Source organism: Salarias fasciatus, chromosome 10, assembly GCF_902148845.1.
Source record: "Salarias fasciatus chromosome 10, fSalaFa1.1, whole genome shotgun sequence".
Taxonomy (NCBI): Eukaryota; Metazoa; Chordata; class Actinopteri; order Blenniiformes; family Blenniidae; genus Salarias; species Salarias fasciatus.
Genome location: NC_043754.1, coordinates 3,780,477 through 3,805,986, shown reverse-complemented (window position 1 = coordinate 3,805,986; position 25,510 = coordinate 3,780,477). Strand labels below are relative to the sequence as shown.

At 42.9% G+C, this 25,510-nt stretch overlaps 1 protein-coding gene across 1 annotated transcript; it reads left to right on the top strand.

The window, feature by feature from the left end:
* The first annotated feature begins 7,115 nt into the window (after positions 1–7,115).
* LOC115395870 (galactosylgalactosylxylosylprotein 3-beta-glucuronosyltransferase 1-like) lies at positions 7,116–15,408 on the top strand. Its single transcript, XM_030101536.1, has 5 exons — positions 7,116–7,224; positions 10,526–10,655; positions 11,594–12,039; positions 13,976–14,272; positions 14,945–15,408. The coding sequence occupies exons 2-5, from the start codon at positions 10,538–10,540 to the stop codon at positions 15,017–15,019; spliced, it is 936 nt and encodes a 311-aa protein (XP_029957396.1). The 5' UTR covers positions 7,116–7,224; positions 10,526–10,537; the 3' UTR covers positions 15,020–15,408.
* The last annotated feature ends 10,102 nt before the right edge of the window (positions 15,409–25,510 follow it).

Genomic DNA, 25,510 nt, shown 5'->3' with positions numbered 1-25,510 from the left:
AGAAGAGGAAATGGGCCTTGGGGAGAGTCTGAAAGAAAAGCTTTTATATAACAAGTTTGAGCTTAGATGGAAGAGGAAAGCATTTGTCTACCCGTGTAGTTAAATAAAGAAAATAGCAGGATAAATGACAGGATAAAAGGATGATAAACTCCACTCTGTCAGCACGCCGCACAATGCTTCTGTAGCGGATGATTACAATTATGCCGTGAAATTTGATTTCTTGTCATATCACCGATGAGAAAAGAGACAATGGGGCGCTGTAACCTTTCCAGGACGTTTGACAAGAGTCATCTCTCCTTCAGATATGAAGACAAAGCCTCATGATAACAAATCTACCATCTGACAAAGCTGCGGGGAGAAAGTACTGAGTGTGACAAGCTGCTTTTACTCTGTATCTGCCGGGATGTGAAAGCTCCATCACTCCTCCCTGCACAGCCGCCATCCGTCAGGGCTCCGTCTGAGGAGGGAAGGTGTAGCCGGGGGCCAGAGAACAGACGACAGGAGGAGAGAAACAGGGTGTCGAGCACAGATTCCAGGAAGGATGAGCCAGCGGTGCTGCAGAAACGGCTGCAGACCGAGGCGCTGTTTTACAACGGCGACGTTTTCAAGCAAAAACACAAAACGGTGGTGGAGTTTTGGATGTTGGCGTTGGAAGACACTAAAAACACAACTTTATTTGGATAGCTGGAACTTTCTGGAAATGCTGAGAGTACTGATGGAGAAACCTGGCAGCTTCGACGTTTGTTATTTAAAAAAAAGCTCCGAAGACAACCAGAAACAAATGAGCAGCTGTGTAGTACGTTTCAGTACATCGATTATAAACCAGTTTCCTCCCTAATGAGCTCCGTGTCTCTGCTTTTAAAGGTCACACCTGCTTTAACACAGTTCGGCTATGATGACAATGAGTGGGAGGATCACTGGATGTGGTCTTTATTCTAGAAAACTGGGACTCTGGTGTGCTTCAAGCTGGAGCAAGCAATGCCACAGACCTTTATTTCTTGATTACTGTTTTCAAAAACTCCCCATAAAACCCATCTTTCTGATGATTTTCTTTTGAGAAAGTTCAGGGATGAAAACACAAATATTAAAGTTACGAATTTCAAATCTGTATGGCGCTCAGCTTTTATTGGGCTGTTTTATTTGGATTGTTTTGGTCAGACAGCACGTTTCCCTACCCCCGACCCAAACCAGGGTTTGAATCCTTCCTCATCTCTCCTTCTATCCACTCACCTTAACTGGAGCAGAAGAAAGTCTCCACCTGCTCCTTCCTGTTAAAAATGACTTTTTTTTTTTAAATTCCACAGTTTATTCTGCTTACTCATGTTGAATTGTCGTTTTTTTTTTTTTTTCTCTGTAAAAGTGTTTAAAAAAAAAAAGGGTGGAAATAAAATGGACTTGAATTGCTTCCTGTACTGTGCAGTCTGACCTGCAGGTTTGTCTAGGGGCAGGACACGTGGACAAACAGATAACACATCATATTCGGTTCATTCATGCAGAAAAGGTCAAACAGCCGAACCGTCGGAACGTGACCGTGGCTGGAGTCTGGCCCGTGGTTCTGCACGTGGAAATGGAGCCGCCGGGTGCATTCATGACCGGAGCCAGCAAGGAGTTGGTCTCAGGCGTCACACCGAGGTGCATTTGAGACACTTGACTGAGCAACCGGATGCACTAAAAGCCACAGGAGTGATGCTCCGGCCTGTCCCGCGACGCTATTGCATCCTCGGCCAGAGTGAGCTCACAGCTGACCGGTCTGCCGGAGCTCCCAGCAGAGCGCCGTGTGTTCGGCAGAGAGCTGCTGGAGGATGAATAAGCCCAGGGCTCCCTGCAGGCTGCTGCTTATTAAATGCTAAGTGTTATGGCTCGGCCCGCTGGGCTACAAATATAGGCATTACCCCACAATGCCGCATGTTGTGTGGAACTCATCGCGCTGTCACTTTCCCTTAAACGCAACCCGAGTGGGTAATGAGGAGATTTCCACTCAGCCAGTCCGAGGCGGCAGAGATGAAAACGCTGAGTTAGGTGGACCAGCGGAGTGTGTCTGTTTACAATGTGGCTGGAAAACAATGAAGGATGCATTTAAAAACGAGCTGCACAGTCTATTTGTATTTTTTTTTAATTTGTATTTATTTATTTAAAGAGGCAATGCATTTACACAGTATACAATACATTAGAGGAAAATATACATAAATGCATCTATCTATTGAGATAAATACTACAAGTCTGTAAAAAAAGACTTTTATTTGGAAAAAATTGATTTGTCAATGCAAATTTTATGAAAAAGGCAAGAGAAGAAAGGTGATTGATACAGACGAATCAGTAAAATGACCCAAAACAGTTCTTTATGTTCTTTAGGGTTGTTGAAAAAGAGTATGAGGCATTTACAGCTGTGATAAAGATTATTACCTGGTTCTTCCATCCACCTGCTATCCTGTGTTATTTAACTTGGGAGGTTGTGGAGGGTTCGATCTGATCGCAGCTGACTGACGGTGAAGAACATTTGCTTTTGTACATGAGCATCTAACGGGGGTGTCAAACATAAGGCCCGGGGGCCAAAGTCAGCCCATTGGAGGCTCCAATTCATCCAACAAAATTTCAACGTGAAATGATTTCTTAAGAGTAGCAGACTCGACACAACAGCGAGACCCACACTGAGGTATCAGTGGTTCTCCCAGCGACAGTTTGTCGTTCAGTCCAGGGTTCTCCCTCTCCAGTCCTGCTCATCGATCCATATCAAACATTTACTCTACAGATGAATCACACTCACCAGACGCCATGTTGTCTCCAGACTCCACTCAGACCGAGGTCCACGTGGCCAAACAGAGGCGCTCCTACAGTCTCAGCCTCATAAGGGCGCCGGAGGGACCAGCTGCAGTGGATTCAGGATCAATTATGTGTATTTTCTGTTTTTTAAGAGTGTGTTTTGATATGGGGGAAGTATTATATTAATGAGTGGAGTTTTATCTCCATTCCAGTGGTGTTTAAAACGATTTTCTTTGTTTGGTGGGCAAAAAAAAAAAATCCTGTTTTTTAACGTATTATTTTTGTGTGTCATGTCCAGTAGGAGGGGCTCGTCAAATACAAGGCAGCCATTCAAATGTAAAGGTTATTATAACACTATTTTAGCAGTCCGGCCCACTTGAGGTGAATTTGAGCGGTTTGACAGCCATCACCTGATCTGTTAATCCAATATTGACGGAAATGTTCAAAACAAATTGACTCAATCACACTGGAAAGGTCACCGACAGCGAAGAAAGACGTCCCAGCTCAGACTCAAAGCAGAGATAATCTCACTGTGAAGCAGTACTAACCATCTCCACCTCACTAACCTTATTTTCAGATGTTTTCAACCTGAATAGCTTTAGCTTAGTGAAAAATAAAATTAGAGTGCACAGGGTCTTCAGTGCCTCACCGTCAGGACAGAATAAAAACACAGCTAACCAGTAGTGGAGCCTCTTTCAGCTTGTTTTCTCAGCTGCCAGGTCGTGTTGTTTCTGTGCCGTTTGCTTTGTTTGCTGAATGCGAACGTCTAACACTTTGTTGTCCGGTGTCTTGTTTTATGTACTTTATTCTTCCTTTGAGAGAGAAGAAGAAAAAAAAAAAAAAAAAAAACGACTACACCAGAGGCGTCAAAGAGACCAGCTTTATTTCGAGAGGTCCGGACCAGTAAAATAGTGCCATAATAACCTCTGAATTTAAGTTTTCATTTGCTGTGGAGCAGAGTGCAAGTTGTAAGATATCTATATTTTCACAAAACCAGTCAATAAGTATCAAAAGTTGCAACAGTTTCAACATGAAAAGAATTTTAATCGCACATTCTGTTGCAAAATATGGTGAAATATCCCAAAAACTTCTCCTATGATGACTGCTTTTGGTGTCTGGCTTTCAGAGCAGCAGCTCGGGTCTCAGTATGGTGTTCTATCCATTACTCTGAAGAAATGTTTTTAAAAATTTGATTTTTGGAATTTGCTTGGTAATCTGGTTTTACAAGCCGGTTTTGGCCCACAGCCCTATTGTCAAGACAATTAACCAATAAAATACTGACTACCAACATTTTAATGCTTTGATGCCACCGTGTCGGCAAAGTGATTCATGATTTAAAGAAAAAAACAAGTTGCCATATTGAAAACAGCTGAATGAAGAAAACAAACGGTGCCAAGTGTGTCTTTCACTTATCAGCAGCCGGGGAATTTCTAAAACTATGAAACACACGGATTTTGAAAGATTATCTCAAAGTGAGCAAGCACAGTGTGATTTCAGAGAGTCTTCAGCAAACAGCGTGAAGTCGGTGACTGATGGCGAGATAAGACTCCCCTATCCTCCGCCATCCATCATGGATAAACAGTGAGTCTGCGAGCACTCTGCGAGTGTGTGGGCGTGGAGGAGGGGCAGTCAGATGGTAATCTCCACCAACACCGAGGGCTGAAATATGTTCCTCTCCACTCGGCTATCCGATATTCCAATCCAGACAGGATAGAAAAGCAGGAGCTAATCGTATTAGAGTAATCAGGCTGACCGCACGAGGGCGAGCTGCTTAGCTCTGAGTGGATTTCAGGACGCAGGTGCTCCGCTATGTGACATTAAAGCCTTCTAGGGTGAGCCTCAACGAAGATCTGTTTCCACTACGAAGCTCGACCCCCCCTCCCCTTCAGAGCTCCACGCCACAGGAAGGAAAACAGTTGGTGCTAATGAGCTGTGAGAAATAATATTTTGACATGCTGCATGCGAACTCTTCTATCATAATGGTACTAAGTGCTGCGATCACATGGCACCATTAGCTCTGGAGCTCATATGGAAGCTGTTTTCTGGCTGGTTTGATGCTACCAACACAAGGGGGGGGGGGGTCTTCTGCTTTGATCGACAGCAGAAGCTAAAGAGTGGTTACTGGTGGTCACATTTCCTAGTTTTTGGTACATTTTAAAGAATATACACTCTTAAAGTGACTCACCAATGAATCAAAGCTGCTCATCTCGGCACGCATCAGGACCCAACATCAATGTAGGCATATTTAGAGATTGTTTAAATTATATCGTTCAGAATAAAGTATTCTGGCAAATTTTACAAGCACTTCATCTGGACCAGCGAATCAATAGCAGATCCTCTTTTTTTCACTTTCACCCCACATGTTTTCACAATGGAGGACTGTGCTGCACGGTGGTGCAGTGTTTAGCTGAGAACACCAGCTGGGGCCTGTCTACCTCGAGTCTGCATGTTCTCCCCATGCGTGTGGGATTCTTCCAGATACTCTGGTTTCCTCCAGCAGTCCTAAAACATGAGAGGTTAAGTGGAGACCCTAAATGTGTGTATATGAGTGTGTGTGGTTGTCTGGGATCGACTCCAGCAGCCTGTGGTGTGTACGGATCGAATGGTCTCGAAGATGGATGGATATCCAAGCTCAAACTATTTTCTAAACTTGACTTTCAGTCCAAACAGGAGGTGATAATTAAAGAAATAATTTACCAGAAGGATAAAATTGAATTTACAAGTAAAATTAAGACCATACTTTTTTTTTTAATTTTACCAGGTGGATCAATGGCGAAGTGGTGACGTAGGATAAAGAATATAAAGAATGTACTTCTACATATTTGCATTTATTATAGCTCCTGTTATATTTTAAGATTTATGTTGTACATAAAGTTCGATCTTTTCTTCGTTTAGATTTCTGTTATTATTGCTCTTAAGATTTGCACTACTACTTATCCTTTATTTCCACCTTTCATCACTTTCTTGCACCCCCGTGTGTGTTCTACAAGAGGGCAAACACGACTGTTGTAGAACTGGTTCTCAGTTTGTATTTGAATATAATTTTAAGGTCATTTGGACATGAAATAGAGTTCTACAGATGAACAAGATAAAGCTCCCCTGCTGCCTTTGTTGTTGTGCTGATAGGAAGACAAAGGTATACGCCTCCAAAACACAAGGGTCAGAAACCAGCCACAACTTTTAATACTGTCAATCAAGCTTTTAGATTAAAAAAAAAAACAAAACAAAAAAAAACAAAACAAAACTGTAAGGCTGACAGCAGAAGGAGCCAATGCAAAGGCCACCGTGTGTGTTGGTGTCTGTGTAAAGCTGGGTAAACAATCGCATGTCCCTGGACACCTGCCAATACCAGCGCCTTAATTTACAAGTAAAATTAAGACCATACTTTTTTTAATTTTACCAGGTGGGTCAATGGCGAAGTGGTGGTGTTGGATAAAGAAGAGTTTTGTAAATGAAATGAAAGCTTTGTTTGTCTGTGAAACACACATCTCAGGTGTTGAGAGCTGGATGGAGCTCCACCCGCGAAGCCGACAGCAGCGAGGTAAACAGCATCCAGCTTGGAGAGGAGCCTTTCTGAGGCAGATCTGGAATCTGAATGAAAAGTACATCATGCTGGATTCACTTGTTTTTGGGTGCCGCCTCTTGCATTCGCTCCCGTTCTCCTTCACTTGTCTTACAGTTGTTGAGCTTTCTTCATCCCTTCTGGTTCCTCTCTCCCCTGCGCGCTGATCAGTTTTACGCTGCTCCGTTGTTTCAGTGACTGGAGTCTGTTTGTGCTCTGACGACTGAGCGGTGGATCAACAGTTTTCACTGTCAAGCCCTGAACTGTGCATATATCTCAGTCATCATTTCATTTGCGAACGTGAATACTTACTTGTTCATATTACTATGTACTTATTTAACATTTCATTCTTGCGTATTATATTATATCTTAATATTCTTTTCTATGTGGAACAACTGTGAGGAATTTCCATCTGTGATAAAGTATTGCTTTTCTATCTAACCTATAGAACTGTCATTCTTTTCATCCATCCAATGGGAATAATGTTGATATGAACTCTGACATGGATGAATAATATCCTATTTATGTATAAATGTGATTTTTAAGGCGTCTGTGCCTCTCCAGCCACTTCACTGCAGTTGTTAAATACTCGATTAAATGTGTAGAAGGAAGCTCATTCTGTCGTTTCTTCCAATAAGCACCTGCTCCTCACATTAACTCTGGAACCAAACTGATCAGTTTAACTTTTAATTTTTATTTTCCGTCCATCACAGTTTCAAAGATGACGAATCAGGTTTGACAAGAGGTGAAGCCACTGTCTGGTAAATGTTGTGAACAGTTCATTCACACCACACCCAACTCGGATTATCCATCTGTGCCATCATTTCCTTATCGTCAGTGTGACCTGAGAGCAAAGCAAGGCAGAGCGTGCAGAAGTGGAAGCTGAGGAGCTTCGTTTTGCAGTTAAGATCTCAACCTTTCTATATTTTCTCCTTTGAGAATTGTGATGCAGATAAAAGTGCATTTCTGAAAAGGATTTTTTTTGTAGCCGTCTGCTGTTTGTTCGCTGTGTTTAATGAAATGTGTTGTTTTTTGTTGTTTGCTGTTTGTTTTCAATGTTCGAATAATACGGTTACATGAGATAAAGGGCCAGAACGGATGATTCTTCTTTCTGCTCCCTTTCATTCAAGCTAATGAAAATGCTTCTGTATTATTCAGCTGATTTGCTTTAATTTGTACAATAAATGAAATAAACTAAACCAAAAAAAGAACAAAAAACTATTGACTCTCAAGGGATCAGATTAATAGGATTTAGAAAACATCTTGGTGTCTCAGTCCTTCTGCAGATGGAGAAATCGAATGTGCTTTTATCTAAAATAAAGAACCGTCTCCGTCTCACACTGATACTGACAGGTTTTACTAGTTGTCAGGAGACGTCTGTCTTTTGGATCAAACGTTGATCTTGATCATTGATCTGTCCCAATAGTTAATCATGTACTTCTACATATTTGTATTTATTATAGCTCCTGTTATATTTTAAGATTTATGTTGTACATAAAGTTCGATCTTTTCTTCATTTAAATTTCTGTTATTATTCTTCTTAAGATTTGCACTACTACTTATCCTTTACTTCCACCTTTCATCACTTTCTTGCACCCCCGTGTGTGCTCTACAAGAGGGCAAACACGACTGTTGTAGAACTGGTTCTCAGTTTGTATTTGAATATAATTTTAGGGTCATTTTTACATGAAATAGAGTTCTACAGATGAACATGATAAAGCTCCCCTGCTGCCTTCGTTGTTGTGCTGATAGGAAGACAAAGGTATACGCCTCCAAAACACAAGTGTCAGAAACCAGCCACAACTTTTAATACTGTCAATCATGCTTTTAGATTAAAAAAAAAAAAAAAAAAAAAAAACTAAGGCTGACAGCAGAAGGAGCCAATGCAAAGTTCACTGTGTGTGTTGGTGTCTGTGTAAAGCTGGGTAAACAATCGCATGTCCCTGGACACCTGCCAATACCAGCGCCGATCAAGTTTCAGGAATCACCAAGAAGAAACAGTATTTGATATTTGATATGATTGTCTTTTGGGTCTTTGTTTTATTAGTGACTCAGCTCGATTAATGCGTCCGCTCTCGCTGCCTTCACGCCATCCTCGCTGCCCCCTCACTGTGTTCGGCCTTCTCTCTTCCTCGCCACACACACCTTGCTGTCTGTGCAACAGCCCATTTGCTATTTTCTTACAAATGCCGGCTATTTTCCCTCCACATTTTCTCTCATTCTCCGTGATGTGGTCAATGTAAGTGAAGCTACGTGATTAAAGCATGACTGATTTACTGAGTTCCACGCACATGCCCCAGCTGTGGTCCCCCCCTCCCAACGAGAACTCGTATCGGTGCTCGGTATGGACAGGCAGCTAAAAGACAGATCTCGTACTTGTCTTCCTTCTATAAAGTGGTGATGGTGCTTCACCAGCATTTGCATTTTGGAAATGTTTCATGCTCAGCCACCAGCGTTCTGAAAACAACTGATGTAGTTTGCATGTGAAGACACTGCACTGAAAGAAATGTGGAGTCTCATTTACTTACAAAAAAAAAAAAAAAAAAAGCTCAGCAAGAATTTCCACATATCTGCAAGTAGACTTTACTTGACGGCGAAAAATTATTTTTTTTTTATCATAAAAATACTCTAAACTTTTCTATAGATTTTCTGTCTCACATTCTGATTGGAAATTTTAACCTTAGAGTGTAACTCGAAAACATATTTCTTCAATCAAGAAAATTCAATCCACAAATTCAAACTCACAAGAATTCAAGAACACCATGTTTGCTTCCACGCTCCTTAGAATTTTTGCAATCCTCTCTGCTGCTCCATCTCATGTTGAGGCGTTTGTGAAATAAATTAAACATCTCGCTACCAAACAACATCAGTGTCATTAAAAGAAATCCATCAAGTAAAACCTTCAACAATTAATTTGATCTTACCTGCTGTTGAGTCCAAATTCCTGAGTCAGAGTCCTTCAGCATTCTCTGAAACATACAGAGAAATTATATTATTTATCAACACTGTAATAAAGGTTTTACCCCCACAAAAAAATAGCAAGTAAATATATCTTAAACACGGAATGATGCATAACAAGCTTTGTTGTGTTGTTGTTCATATGTAATTCTGCAATCTCAGAAACAATATCACCAAGCCGATGCAGAAAATCCAAGATTGTGTCTTGTGTCAGAATCAAAGAAATTCCTTTGTCATTGGTTAAAGAACTTCCACAGTCCTTCACCTGTTTTTCATCCCTGATACTCTCGATGAACCTTTGAGTCTGATTGTTGAAGGTTGTTTTCGTCTTTTTGAAAGCCGATTCAGATCAGAGGCAGATTCGCATTTGAAACCGAAACAATGCAAATCTGAACCAAGTACGACTTTGGATGTCAGCTGTACTGTGAGGAACGTGTGTTTGACAGCAATACAGGCAATAACGCGAAATGTGAGAGATGTGTATTTATAGAATAGGAAGTATTTATTAATCCCAGAGGGGATGGAACAACGTGCCATCCTCATGGCGGACTGTCGACTCTACACACAGCAAACACAAAATGCCCTTAGTGTTATGAACTCTGCTGAACTCTGTGAGCTCAGCCCCAATTAATACCAATATCATGACCTTTAACCTCTAACTGACTGAGAATCTTTCTTTCTTTTTGACTCAGGATCAGCACCATCAGTTCAAACTGTGTTCCTCGTATTGACAGTGTTAGAGCAGTGCCGTCAAGTGTCACAATGGTTGCCTACAGTCTGTTGTAATTCTGGTATATTCCGTCTGATTTTTGAAAATAATCCGTGTTTTTATTAGATATGCGTATCTTAATTATGTAACGCCGTTAGATGTAATCCGTTACTCCCCAACCCGGGTCCCACATGTCATGTCAAGAAAAAAAAAAAAGGCTGGCGAGGCGCCGACTCCATCGGAATCAGATTTACACACACACACGAACCCCGCTCGGGCTGATGATTGGTTGATCATTTGATTGGCAGCAGTTACTAACAGGTCATGTTTCAGGTCAGAAGATGGTCTCTTCGTATATGTCTGAATGAGAAATGAGTAAATTCAGCCATTTTTCACTCAAAGACATTGTGAAAAGAAAAAAAATACCTCCAAAAGGTTTAGAACTCGCTGAGAGGGGTCCATGCTTTGTGACTGGAAGGTTCAGACATTTCTTTCCGGCTGTGCTCCATATGTCACCTGGGTTTTCTGTCTTGCAGAACTCAGACAGGATGCTGCACATGAAGATAAAACACATCTTTAAATTATTGTTGATGGTGGCGTCTTTCACACTGCTCCTTCACGTTTCTTACCGCAGCACCATCGCTCCTCTGCTCGCTTCAGGACAAGGTAATATGTAAGAAAGAGGATCGGCCATCCCCGTGTTCTGAACCGTTCAGCTGTACATGGAAAGTTGTGTCTTTACAGCTGTTTGTCTTTCAACACTGACTCTTTTCAACAATTCTTTTTTTCTCTTTTAGCCATCCTTTATTGTATTTGCCTTTTTTCTGCATTTGCTGCTCTTTTTGAAAAGCATTTTGAAACAGCTCGTTGCTTGAATAATTTATCCAAATAAAACGCCTGACTCACATAACAGTAAGGCAAAGCGATCACTGCACAAATGCAAAACTTGATGAATAACTTTTCCAAAAATTGAGATTAATACTTTGCTATACCACTGGACAATGACCATAATAATGATAAAAATGAACAAGGATCATGATAAGCAACACAACTGAATTACATAACATGACCTTGTTTATTGCAAATTAAAAATTGGCTTTTGTTAATATCAGATGCCAAATATATAGTCTATTAAATATGAAAGTAGCCACTGTGATTGTAATTCATGGCTGTTTTAAGCTTCTCTCCATCTCCAATTCCAAAAGATTAGGAAAATATCAATAATAGCTGTGAATCACAAGCATTTTAGAGAGGAAGAGTCTCCCAAGAGCAACATTTGTTTCATAGACTGTGGAGTCTGTACAGGTTACGTACACCTCAAAGTAATATTGTCAAGACTTGAAGATCTACACTACACTATATAAGCGGCCAATGATTTTCAGGTCCTCAGAAAACCGTCCATAATCAGCAGTATCATTCATGAACACAACTGGCTCTGTAATCCTCAGTCACATGTTAGATAGAGAGATTATAGCTCAAGATAACTTAGCAGAGGACATATGAGATAATTCAGATCAGTGTACCGTAGCTGAGTGAAGCACAGTGTTAAATCTATATTTGCCGTCATGCAGGAGCTAACTGTCTTTATTTTACTTCCTGCACAGATGGTGCCAGAGGGATTTCTACTTTCAGGAATTTCTTTTCGAGCTGGAACATGGGCTGCACTAAACAGGTCTACGTTCGGCCTCCGCCCTGGTCCGACAGCCTGCCCACCATCTACGCCATCACTCCGACATACAAAAGATCTGTGCAGAAGGCGGACCTGACACGCATGTCCCATACTCTGCTCCATGTGGCCAACCTGCACTGGATCGTGGTCGAAGACTCTGAAACAAAGACCAGTTTGGTTAGCCGCCTCCTCAATAAGACGGGGCTGAACTACACCCACTTCAACGTTCATATAACTGAGAAGCTTAACTCCAGGGGCAGTGGGCAGAGAAACCTGGCTTTGAAGTGGCTACGGGACACTTTCAGATTAAATGACAGCAATGCCGGCGTGGTCTACTTTGCAGACGATGACAACACATACAGCCTGGAGCTGTTCGACGAGGTGAGGTGATTTTAAGACGGTTCTCAGGACAACATCTCACAACCACAGCACTTTCATGGCCTTTACTGCCTCTTCAGTCAACTTTCACAAACTGATTACAGCCTGTTGTTGGGTGATTTGTTCTGAAACCGCGTTTCCACGGCGTAGCTGTGCCGCTACGGGACGGCTCGGAACGGTACGGATAGGAATCTGTGTCGCGTCTCCACTACAGGGAGTACGGCTGGAATGTAACGGCGCAGGTCATTACGCGACGGTAAACACAGGGCTTGACTCTGGCTGTCGTTCCTCAGCGACACTTCTCAGCCCTCAGGTGAAGCCGCGAGACTCCGTATCACTGCCTGTGATACAAAAGAGTTAACAAAACAACCAGTGTGTGTAAAGTGACACATGGAAACAGAGGGTTCATACAGCTGTTTAAACACGGCGGGTTTGTCGGGAGTGACAGCCGTTACTACCGTTCAGCTGACAGTAGTGTCATATCCGGGACATGGAGTCAGTCAGGAAGATGAAATCAGTTTACACTCACTGCTCACTAGTGCTGTTCCACCCCCACGCTATACCTCGTCTCTATTTCCAACAGCTTGTAGGGTATCTGTAACACTAGGTGATGAACACCCTGCATCTGCCGAGATAAAACAGCCTTCAGCACAGTTTGATCCGTCAGTCTGCAGGATGAAAGAGAGAGAGAGAGACGCTATGACTACGGAGGACTGGCTACCTTCCCAAACACCAGCTGGCGTGGATATGTCCATCAGCTTTTGGGTCATTTTTGGTCAGTGAGCCTTTGAGGTTGGCAAAGTTGAATATAGACTAACAGCACTGATCTGCCTGCCCCAGAAACAGGGGAGCTGAGATACTGGTGGTTTTTGTCAACCTGCAAAACTCCAGAAGGATACAACAGGTACCAGATACACTCAACAACCCAAGAAGTAGTCTGACAAATCGGTATGGCCAATTCCTTCTGAACATTTTTCTTCTTGTGTTCAGGTGGTGAATATGACATGAAATCTACCGTCATACTTTCAAAAAAGCAAAAGCATTTTGACTCAAAGTAAAGGTTTTCCAAACATGGCACAATAGTGCTCTTACGAAGGCCAGCAGGTCAGAGTTGTGTTGGTACGACCCCAGTCTGGGAGAGCAGACCCTCCATCACCTCAGACCGCCGTTCGCCCTGCACCATCCAAGATTTTAGGGAGTGTTATTTCACTCCTACCTGATCCTGGCTCAACACTTTAAACTTCGACAGCGATGGTTAGACTGGCTGCTCCATCATTTAATTTTTTTGTGCTGGTGAATTGGCCATCAATCTCACAGACATTGCGGGTTCTTCCAATCGTGACTCAGTCGGTGGAGATACAGTAATGTCTCTAAAGTTTGAGCTTACTGGTTCAGTGCCACCTCCTGTCCACATCTTGAAGTGTCTTTGAGAAAATGCTGCACAATTCAAATGAATTTACCATTTCTAAGCGCTCTCACTGTCAGGTCAGTGTCAATGCCAGCCTAGCCTTGACTCTTACTGCAAGTGTCATTTACACGGCAAGAATGAATGAACAATCCGAGCTAGAGTATCTAGCCATGCAAACTAGTAAGGACTGAATGAAATAATTTCTAAAGTTTACATGCAAACTGTTAGATAAACCTCAATAAGGAAAGGTTGAAGTATAGTATAAAACTAAGGTTTTAGCAGTTTGGAGGTGGAAATGGATGGGACTAGCACAGAGCTGATGGAGGCGTTGGTGCTGGAGCAAAGAGGTGGAGAGGCTCTCATTAGGCTGAGAGGTGGGGTGCTGAAGAGGAGGAGAAAGAGTTCAATTGTGATTAAACTTGACATTTCTGTTGTGTCATTTATTCACCATCACCCTTTTGCTCTGCTTTTTGCAGTAGTTTAAGGAATTTAACAACAATTTAACGATCGACCTGTATTTCCACCTTTCAGATGCGCAATACTAAAAAAGTGTCCGTGTGGCCCGTGGCCTTTGTGGGGGGTCTTCGCCTTGAGTCCTGCAAAGTTAACGCCTTGGGCAAAGTGTCCGGCTGGGACGCTAAATTTGCCCCAACTCGACCATTTGCCATTGACATGGCAGGGTTTGCAGTGAGCTTGCAGCTGATTCTGTCCAAACCCGACGTTTACTTCAGACTGCATGGGATCCCGTCAGGACATCAGGAGACCAGGTTTTTAGAGGATCTGGTCACTCTCAGCGACCTGGAGCCGAAAGCTGCCAACTGCACCGAGGTAAGAGAAAGATTTCAGCATGACTTACATGTCATCTGGCATCTGCTTGGCAATGCCGTAACATGTCATATAAATAAATTCACGATACAGAATAATCTTGTTGGCATATCACATGTAACAGAGAATAATCTGAAACCACAATCTGAACAGCACCAAACCAGAACTGAAAACTAACACAGAGACTGACAGAACCAGAACCGATAGAGACTGATAGGGGATTTTACCAGACTATTGATAAGCTCGTTAACAATGGTTCCATTGAATTGGAGCAAAGAACAGAAAGCAGATAGTAATGTTTGGATTTATCACTCCAGTTCAAGTGAAGGGAAAAAGAAAACAAATAAAATAAAAAAATAAATATAAAAAAAAATAATCAATGAGTAAAAGGGAACACCACAACTAAACAGAAACAGAACCAAATAAGATAAAAGAGAGGATGTGTGTGTGTGTGTGTGTGTGTGTGTGTGTGTGTGTGTGTGTGTGTGTGTGTGTGTGTGTGTGTGTGTGTGTGTGTGTGCGTGTGTGCTTGTAGCTTGACCCCTGGATATGATTGGGAATGTGGGGAGGCTGATAGCGACACCAGAGGTGTCCACCACTGTGTGGTATTTTCAGCCACAATCTACTCACTCTGATTGTTCTTGTTCTTGTATGTGTGTTTCTTTTCACCCATAGGTTTTAGTCTGGCACACTCGCACTACAAGCCCGTCAATTGATGGAAAATATGGAGACCCCAACATTGAGACATGACGCACGACCTGATCCAGGCAGCAGCAGGCTGAGACATGTGTTTGGAGCATGACCACATTTTCACACACTTTCTTTGTTGATGTTGTTTAGTTTTTTTGTTGTGGGGTGTTGTGGGGTGGGTGGCAGTTATGAACTACACCTCAGCTCTTATGCGCTCTATTTCTTTATCTGTCTGATCATGTGTTCTCTCACTTGTGTAATGATCTGCAATGAAATGCTGACAAATCTGAAATCTCAGTGATTAGCTATGAAGTCGGGCTTTGTGAAAAAAAAAAAAAAAAATCATCATGTTTGTTGTATTTATGTAATTTAAAGTGGTTTTCTCCATTGATCACTTCATCGCTGTAAGTAGATGCCATTTTTATTAAATTGTTCACTAATAAACTGTTTTAAATGAGCATTTCTGAAATGCAAATGACCGAATTTAAGAGACAGAGTGTGCGTGTGTGTGTGTGTGTGTGTGTGTGTGTGTGTGTGTGTGTGTGTGTGTGTGTGTGTGTGTGATGCGCGTGCGCATCTGTGTGTAACATTTTAAAATAAGTCATAATAAAAAGACCAAAAAATAGGTAATTTAATTATAATCACCAAGTTACTTTGGCAATTGTGTATAATTTTTCTCTTTTCTAAAATCTAAATTCTAAATTATCAAAACACATTTTTTTTTTTTTTTATGAGGCTTAAGGTGAAAACAGCAACGATGTATTTGTCAACAAATACAGCATCTTACTAGAATGATAAGAGCGACACAATGAGGATAAAGTTCCTCAACGTTCTCATTTTGATAAGCATAAATACAGCTGCACAATTAATCACAAATTTTGGATGTCAACATTTCCAGGATAGTGTAATGTATGAAAGAAAGACGGACTGGACTGCAACACAACACGTGTTTTCATGCACTCTGCGCTCATGTGCGACATGTTACTGTATTCAGCTAGTGGAGCGTCCTGGACAGGACTCCAGTCCTGCTATGAGGGGAGACAGGCTCTCAGTACACTGTGTGGCCATTCCTGTTGTCTGTTGCAGTGAAATAAAGCTTGAATCTCAAATCAAACACTGAAATATGGAGAACATTTTAGCAGGTCACTTTTCAGTAAAGCAAGCAGTGTTGAAATCCTTCACTTCCATGACCGTCCAGTGTGAAATTTATGCTTTTAGAACAATATGTGAAGAGACTCTCTGAGAGGAAATGTAAGTTCCATATCTTTGGAAACCATTTGTATCGTTCAGGGTGGTGATTTTCGCAGGGAATCGGGGTGATCTACCCTCCCCTTGCTCTGTTTACCCCCATCTGCTGAAGCCATTTAATAATAGTGAGTGAAATTACTTCACCGGCAGTCGAATACCCAGACTCAGAATGGATGCTATACTTTCTCTCATAAGTGCTCCAGTTAAAGAGAAGTTCTCCCAGCAGTCTAAACCGATGATCTGGTCCTGCCCAAACGAAAACCTTGATGAAATATTCAAGTTTTCAGAATGATGTTAAAATGAATACTGTGGAAGTCTCCATAACCGGTACTTAGCTGCTGAAGACCTCACAGACAGGGTCCAGGTTTTTGTTTCTGCGTTCCTTTCTTGGGATGAATGAAAGAAGATCTGAAGGAGGTTGCCAACCAGGAAAGAAGGGCAAAACAAATAGGAAGAAGGAAGTGGATCAGAGATAAACCACTAATGTGTGACAGAACACAAGCTGTCCAGGAACCTGCAAGAACAAGGAAATTACTTCTCTGCATTCATCCATTACTATTCATATTTAACCTTAACTCAAGTGAGCTCGCGTCTCTAACTTTTCTATGGCTGTAAAATTGCTGAGTAAGCATTTTTTTTTATTTCTGTTACAGAACTATGAAGGTTTATATGAGAAGTGCATCATTATTTTAAAGTAAGTAAATTTACAAAGTAAGAAACGGGTGAAAAAATGGAGGTACGACAGGCTGGAGACATGAACTGGTCATTAAAAATACAGCGTACCAACAGATTTACAGAAACAATCTCTCGAATTAAAGAAAAACTGCAAACTGCAGAGGCACCAGTTGACCAAACACCCCGATACGGAGTGGAAACCCAAAGAGAAACGGAACTCATCGCCTCAGAACATAACAAAGACACTGTTCTTCACATATCGTGTTTTACCAGAGTTATTCAACTCTTTATAGTAAGGGTAGCGGGTTGTGATCTGGGGTGACCTAAGGTTCACCTCCACCGAACTCGTTTTGATGATGCACGAAAGAGAATGATTATTTCTTAACGTTTGTTACTGCACTTTGTACTGTACCTTCAAAACCCACCTCGTCTCCAACACTACATCTCACAGTTTGGGTGCCACAGCGGAGGTCCGACGCCACAAAGCCAAACACAGGGGCACACATTCTGACTGCTGTCAGGAAAGCATCGGCGATGGAGCAACAGGAATACAACTGGCAGCGTGAGACGCACAGCTAAACCGTTAAATCACGTCTCGCAACAGCTTTTCAGATCTGGAGCGGTTATGAATGTGTCAGCGAGGAACATACTTCTCACTTTTACAATTCCGCCCTGTATGAGGTGACAGACTCGGGTTGACTGCTGTAAAATTGAGTTACGCCACAAGTCATTGTGTGTAAAAATCTCCTCCCCGCGCAGCACAAACGTACATATGTGAACGGCGAGCTGGCTGACAGGCGTTCGTCGGCCCCTCCAGCAGCAGGGGGAGGAAAAACAGCCCCGTCTGACAAACGCCGCGTCGCCACGACGGCGGTAAAACAACACATCTGAAAAATGTCTCCCAGACAACACAGCTTGTTAGTTCGGATGCTGCGTGAATCAAACCGCTGTGCCGCACATCCTACAGAGCCCTGAGTTCAAACTGAAAAATAATCAGAGAGCGCCGAGCTTTCCTTTGATTCTTACAAGTACTTGGCGTTCAGATGCTTCTTCTCTCCGCATCAAAGGCGTCGATTTACAACACACACGTTCACATTTAGCAACAAAACAAGACGGAGGAAGAACCTTGAGTGCGCGACGACGGGGGCTTCTCCAACCTTCACGTCTCATTTCCGCGGGAATTCATTAGAATCTGTTTTATTTCCTCCTCACTCTTTAATTAGTGTCAGCCTCAAGGTCGCCTCGACTTTACAAACAATATTTGCATCGGTAAGCAAATACAAAGAATCTGAGTGAAATTAAAAAGAAAAGCCCCGCTGTGATCGGTGGGCCGGGATGAGATCTGAAACACGGCTGATTCTGAAAGGCAAACATGGCAGGAAGGAAAATCACCTCCGCTTATTAAAACACAACACACAGAGGAAACCCGCCACTTCCAGACCGACCGCGGCTCCTTCATCTGGGAGCGGCTTCTCGTTTTGACGCCATGCGGCTCACGTCGTCCTCGCCGGGTGCAGGGGGGGGCGGGGCAGCATGCTAACCAGCGATGTGAGGAAGAGGATGTTCACCTCGCCAATCCCATCATGCAAAGCGGCATCCTGATACATGTTGTTAGATCAGCCGAGGCTTTCTGACCTTCGGTGTCACTTTCAGCCTTCATTTCTCCTCCGTTATGGAAAAGAAGTGAATTCTGTCAACACTTCTACAAGGTTCACTTCAGCGTGAGATCATCAGAAGGCACACCAGCGCCTGTACTGTCTGAGGTCACTGAGAAAGGTCAACGTGTCCCGGGACCTGCTGGTGTCCTATAGGTGTTGTGTAGAGAGCATCCTCACCCACAGCATCTCGGTGTGGTTCATGAGCCGCTGACAGGAAGGCTCTGGATAGAGTCAGGAAGTCAGCACAGACTCGTCCTTTCAGTCAGACATCTACCACACCAGATGTCTGCGCTGGGCCACAAGGCATCGCCGGTGACAGTTCACACCCCGGACACAGCCTGTTCTCACCGCTGCCCTCAGGGAGGAGATACAGCTCCATCCAGGCCCGCACCTCCAGATTCACCCGGTCCTTCTACCCCAGTGCAACCACTTAAACTGATGTACACTGATGTACATATATTTGTTCTCCACTCTACAGTGCAGTGTACAATACATATATTTCTCTGTGTAATATACAGTACATGTACACATATTGTATTATTGCTGCTACCGGGCTCTCTGCCGTACATTGGCACATCTGTACATTTATACTTTTTATACTCCTACGCCCCCTTGTATTTTCCTGCTCCTTTTGTATATATTTATACTGTTTATAGCTATTATTTCTTTTCCTGTTTTATCTTCCTATTCACACCAAGAGTTGTTTTTTTTAAATTTCATCATACGTGTATGATGACAATAAACACATTCTATTCTATTCTATGCATCATGGGAGTCGGTTTAAAGGCACAGTACAGATATTAACAACATAAAAATAGATTACAGTGATGAGGAAAATTAAGTACAAGCAAAGACATTTCAACAGCAATATTCTATTTTTGCATTCCTTTGAATCACAGGTGTGTATGATTCCACTCAATACTGGGCTTTTTGGTTTTATTTTAATATGAAAATAATTAGTTATATTTCAAATGGATCTGGACAGTTTCTAGTAATGGGAATCAATTAAACAGTATGTGGTTAATGTTATAGGGTAAAATGGCTCAGGCCCAGTTTCCACAACATTTCCAGTAAAACTGCTTTGTTTTCACGTTTTCATTTTAAGGAAAGTTCACAAGGCAGCAACCATGTAGTTTTCATTTTGGGCCACTAGTGGGAGCTGTTGGTTGAATTTGTAATGACACTTACATTCTTCTTATTATCCATCTGCTATGATAGAAGAGTTATTTCCTTTGACTGTGGTGGTTGTGCACAATAGCAGTGCTTCAGAAAATGTGTGTTTTCTTCATCTACACAGAGTCGGAGCGTTTCAGCGGCTCTCAGCACCGTTTCAATGCAAACAGACACCCAAAACACAATGAAACTTTTCTGCTTTGTGTGCTTTGTGAAAGTGCAGGTTGCATGTTGAATGAAGGTCAAAGCTTTAAACGAACACAAGCAGATGTTTGGCAGGAGGAGAACGCACTGGGTTTTGTAGGAAGTGCATTAAATAAAGACATGATGTTTAGGAGAGAAGAAAATGATTATCAGATGATACAGAATCCAGAGGATTACCACGAGTGACTCGTCCAGGGAGCCCGACTGTCTGGAGAACATACTGTATCCTGGCCACGCCTCCAATGCTGATTTCATTCATTCTGGTTTTTCAAAAGGGTTTTAATAAAATCTTTTACTTTAGGTCTGTGTTTGACAACTGAATCCACAATGCAGATTTGTCCCTTTCTACAGCGGAAGTATAAAAACGATCATCATTGTTGAATTTGTGGTCGACAACACCTTGTTAAAAAGCGAGATGTAAACTACCCAGCAGCACTCAGATTGACACAGAAGAGGACAGAAAGGGAGGGATTCAGACTTGAGGCACTTTTTTCTTGATTGAAGAAGCTTTTCTGGAAAGCCAAACTTCTTTCCCTCTGATAAACACTGCAGGGCCTTAATAAACAGGCCTAAAAGACCCTTTAAATTCAGCCGCTGTAGCTGCGCTGGCAAATCTCTGCTGGCCAAAATTACTTCTCCGTGTGCAAAGAGGCAGACATTCTCTGATAAATGTAATTGCAAAAATCCCCACTGTCTGTTGAAATGCGCCGTCTTTGAGTGGAAATAAACGGATCCAATCTGCATTTAGACAATAGAACTTATCTGCCACAATTTGGCATGTAACTCAACTTTTTTTTTTTCCTCAGTGGAAAATAAACAAGGTTAAATCAGGGAAGAGGCAGCGTGTGTGCAGACGTGCTCTTCTGCTTGATGATTTAATTCCTCTTCAGACAAAGTGAAATATTTCTTACGGTGACTTTGTGTTAAAACACGACCCCGAGTTGAGGATCTGATGGGAGAGAAGCCCGCAGCAGCAATAACAAAGAGATGACACCGTCAAGGCAGATAATCTTGGAGGCGCATCCGTCTAAACATTAATCAGAGAGGAACAGGCCGGGGCTTCCTGGAGGCTGCGGCAGGCATGAGGGGTGGAGGGAGGGGGGCGGAGGGGGGGCCGTGTGATGGATGGCGAGCTCGGCGGAGGAGATCCATCACTTGCCCTCCGACGGTCTAAGCATGCTCACATTTCATTAGCATCATAAATTACGTTCCCCCGGGGGTGAAGCCAGGTGGCCTCAGACAGAGACCTCACCCCGGCGACAGCCAGATGACCACTGAGGGGCTGTCACCGCGCTCAAGTCCCCGCCGTGCATGCTGGGAATGAGCACGGAACAGAGGCTGAAGGGTGAAGAGAGTCAAGAAAATGACTTTTTATTTTCCAAACTGAAAAAAAAAATCAAGAGTTTTTCTGATTATCTTTAATAGGGACGAATCGATACCAGTGTTCTGCCGTTTGCATACTGAAGATATACACTCACTGGCCACTTTATTAGTACACCTCTCTAGTACCGGGTTGGACCCCCTTTTGCCTTCAGACCATCCTTAATCCTTTGTGGCATAGATTCAACAAGGTACTGGAAACATTCCTCAGAGAGTTTGGTCCACATTGACATGATAGCATCGTGCAGTTGCTGCAGATTTGTCGCTGCACATCCATGATGCAAATCTCCCGTTCCACCACATCCCAAAGGGGCTCTATTTGATTGAGATCTGGTGACTGTTGAGGCCATTTGAGTCCAGTGAACTCCCTGTCATGTTCAAGAAGCCAGTCTGAGTTGATTCGAGCTTTATGACATGGTGCTGGAAGTAGCCATCAGAAGATGGGTCCACTGTGGTCATAAAGGGATGGATATGGTCAGCAACAATACTCAGGTAGGCTGTGGCGTTGCAACAACGCTCAATTGGTACTGAGGGGCCCAAAGAGTGGCAGGAAAATATCCACTATACCATTACACCACCAGCAGCAGCCTGAACCGTTGATACGAGGCAGGATGGATCCATGCTTTCATCTTGTTTATGCCAAATTCTGACCCTACTATCCAAATGTCGTAGCAGAAATCGAGACTCATCAGACCAGGCAACGTGTTTCCAATCTTCTATTTTCCAATTGAACTTCGGTGAGTCTGTGCAAATTGTAGTCTCAGTTTCCTGTTCTTAGCTGACAGGAGTGGCATCCGGTGTGATCTTCTGCTGCTGTAGCCCATCTGCCTCAGGGTTCCACATGTTGTGCGTTCAGAGATGCTCTTCTGCAGACGTTGGTTGTAGCGAGTGGTCATTTGAGTTACTGTTGCCTTTCTATCAGCTCAAACCAGTCTGCCCATTCTCCTCTGACCTCTGGCATCAACAAGGCATTTTCACCCACAGAACTCACTGGATATTTTCTCTTTTTCCAGATCATTCTCTGTAAATCCTAGAGATGGTTGTGCGTGAAAATCCCAGTAGATCAGCATTTCCTGAAATACTCAGACCAGCCCGTCTGACACCAACAACCATGCCACATTCAAAGTCACTTAAATCACCTTTCTTCCCCATTCTGATGCTCGGTTTGAACTGCAGCAGATCGTCTTGACCATGTCTACATGCCTAAATGCATTGAGTTGCTGCCATGTGATTGGCTGATTTGAAATTTGCATTACCAAGCAGTTGGACAGGTGTACCTAATAAAGTGGCTGGTGAGTGTACTACAACCTTAAAGACTGTTGGACGTGTGTTGATGTAGAGGCTTTTTGGAGCCGGTTCATTTGGCTTCATGGCATTTACAGTAATAAGTACTGGTATCGGTACTCGGTATCAGCGAGTCACTCGAGGTTTACTCGTCATTTACAGTGCATCTGTAATCCTGAATACTGGGAAGTGACAAGAAAATGAGAAACGAGGCCGAATAAACATCACAATCTGTGTTGAAAAGCCGTCTTCTTGTAATGGAGAACTAGCAGGTCGCAGAAAACTTCTCATTTCCTCCGTCGTTAAAGTAGTTGAGAGAGTGAAAATGCTATACGGCGTCTCTGTGAGTGTAGGGTTCCTGGAGGACAGCGGTGATCCAGTGCACTGTGAGGTGCTTTAAAAAGGCTGGAGAGGGAGTAAAACTGGTTTATGTAAGATGGGATGAGATGAAACTTTAATGATCCCTGCAGGGCAATTGCATCGTTGCAGCAGCAGAAGTGCAGAAAAAGAGAACATCAAATAAAGTCTTGACTGTGATATATATAGTGGCGGCAGGATGCAGAGAGCAGCACAATAAATACCTCTGTTTACATGAAATATCACTCTTAGGAAGCCGTTTGCTGTCTGGTCATGATGGCGGGAAACGCACACGTCCTGATGCGCATGAAGAGCCAGATGAATATATGACGATATGCAAAGTGCAGAAAAATAACAGGTTCACACAGAAATGAGATGCACAATTAGAGGAGCCGGAGCTTCCCGGCAGATGTCTGCATCGCAACACGGCTCATGTTTTCCCATAAATATGCCAAATACAGGCACACGATTAAGTCACTGAGTGTGGTTACATGGTGTTTCTAATTCGGAATTAGTTTATTCTGAATTAGGTAATTCAGAATTATATACGTGAGCTTCGTGTTTACATGGTAAAAACAAAGGATAAAATCCTCTCTCACGCCGGGGTCTACAAAGCGTTCTGATTGGACGGGGCGGCCATGATGTACTGATGTCTCTAGGAAGTAAACAGCGTTTTTCTCTTCTTTCTTTCTTGATTAACTTTGACGCTACAGTTTTGAAAATGTCCGCGTTGTTAAGCGCCCGTCGATCCGCTCGTTTCAATATACCCAATTCTTCTAAAACTGCCGTTAAATAAATCGTCTCAGTACGAGTCAAAACGCGGACTGCTGGCCGCCATCTTGGAATATTGCGTCATCATGACGGAGCAGAACGACCAGAATGAAGTCGCCTAATTAGCAGATAATTCCGCTTCCAAAGGAGAATAAACCTGCTGGTCTATTCGGATTTAAAATTAGTTCTGAATAATGGGCGTCTACATAGAGGAATAAAAAGTCCCATGTAAACGCACATATTAAGGGTTTACTGAGTACTTTCTAAATGTAAAGTGTCAGTTATGCCTTTAATCAGGGTTTGAAAATGTATCTTTCTTTTTTTTTGAAAGGAGGTTCCAGCAGTTTCTGTCTTTCTAAGGTGTCAGTTGTTCATGTAATGATGCAGACGCCATCTAGTAGGAACGAGCAGCTTTCAGTGGAAAAACACATAAATCAGGAAAGCTTTACCACATTTGGATGCAAACTGCTGCTCTACTGTATGGAAACACAGAAAAATCTCCAAAGAAGAGGGAAGATTAATGCGAGGAAGCCCCCGTACGGCGGACCGTCAGCAAGGCCGAAGCTCCCTGTAGGTATCGACTCACTTTACGGCCTGTTTGGAGATGACTGCTGGATAAGTTAGAGTCAACACGGCACAGAGCGACGCGGCTCGTAAACACCGGCCCCAGTGTTTTGCTCGCAGGTCAGAAACGGTGTAAAAAAAATGAGTTTATTGCCGAGCAGGAAGGACGGGAGGCGACGGGCTGCGAGCTCTGAAACGGTGGCCGGGAACACGCTGGCACTCAACGACACTTTATGAACAATGAAAGCTTGAAGAGGCAGAGGTGGAACTGATGGAAATAAATGGTACATTATCATCTGCAGGAACAGGATCAATATGTAATGAGGTTTAATGGGCCAGAAAAGTGTCTAATAGAAATGATGGCTGCGCCAGGCCTGCCATGCAAACATAATGAAGCCAAATAAATCTCCTTCCTTGAGAGCACTTTGCCTTGAGCACAAATGACTCAGGAGGGCTGCTTTTATGACCCCTGTTTGTGTAAATATGTAGCCCCGAGTCTGTTTGCCTTATTATGCAATTCTGGCTCCGTATTAGATTCCTTCTTGCTGAGGAAAACAGCTGTGTTTGTAATTCAATCCCGTTAAGAAGGCTTACCAGTCACGCGTCGTGACGGGTTTCTCGTGTTTCCTAAGGAGTCTGAGGATGACTGACATCCTCCGGTGGGAGCGCGGGAAAGTTCACACGGAGGCCAAACATTATTTGCATCAGTCGCTGCATTGCCAGCGGGAGCCGGCGCTGGAACGGAGTTTGTCACCGCAGCAATAATCACACAAATCAAAATCAACTGCTGTACAGAGAAACAGAGCAGGAGTTCATTACGCTGTGTGAAATGTTAGCCAAACACATTTCAGCCCATAAACACGCCTGGAGTGCACGAGCAACAAAACACTGAATTAAAAGACCATCAAAGGCATTATTTAAAGAGTCTGGTTTCTCTGGTCTTGCTGCTGAACCTTACTGGTTTCCTGTCTGATTTATTGTACCTTAGCTGATGGTAATTAACTCATCAGGATGGACTTTTCACTTCAATTACATATTATGTATCAAGCACCAAATATAACGCATTTCAAAGGATTTCAACAGAGAAAAACCAACTTCGTAAACTTACCTACAGCCAATATTGAGATTCTCTTTATACCTGCATCAGAATACATTAGCATGGAAATTTGTACTATTAGCTCATATTTGTCTCTCTTGTGGTTCATTTCACTACAAACCGGCACATTCTCAAAACACC

What these genes read in the sequence shown, in the direction of transcription:
- LOC115395870 (XM_030101536.1), top strand. Translation starts at nt 10,538, where the DNA reads ATGCTGCACATGAAGATAAAACACATCTTTAAATTATTGTTGATGGTG. An exon ending in GCCTGGAGCTGTTCGACGAG is followed by an intron (nt 12,040 to 13,975) that starts GTGAGGTGATTT and finishes TCCACCTTTCAG; the next exon opens with ATGCGCAATACTAAAAAAGT. An exon ending in AAGCTGCCAACTGCACCGAG is followed by an intron (nt 14,273 to 14,944) that starts GTAAGAGAAAGA and finishes TTTCACCCATAG; the next exon opens with GTTTTAGTCTGGCACACTCG.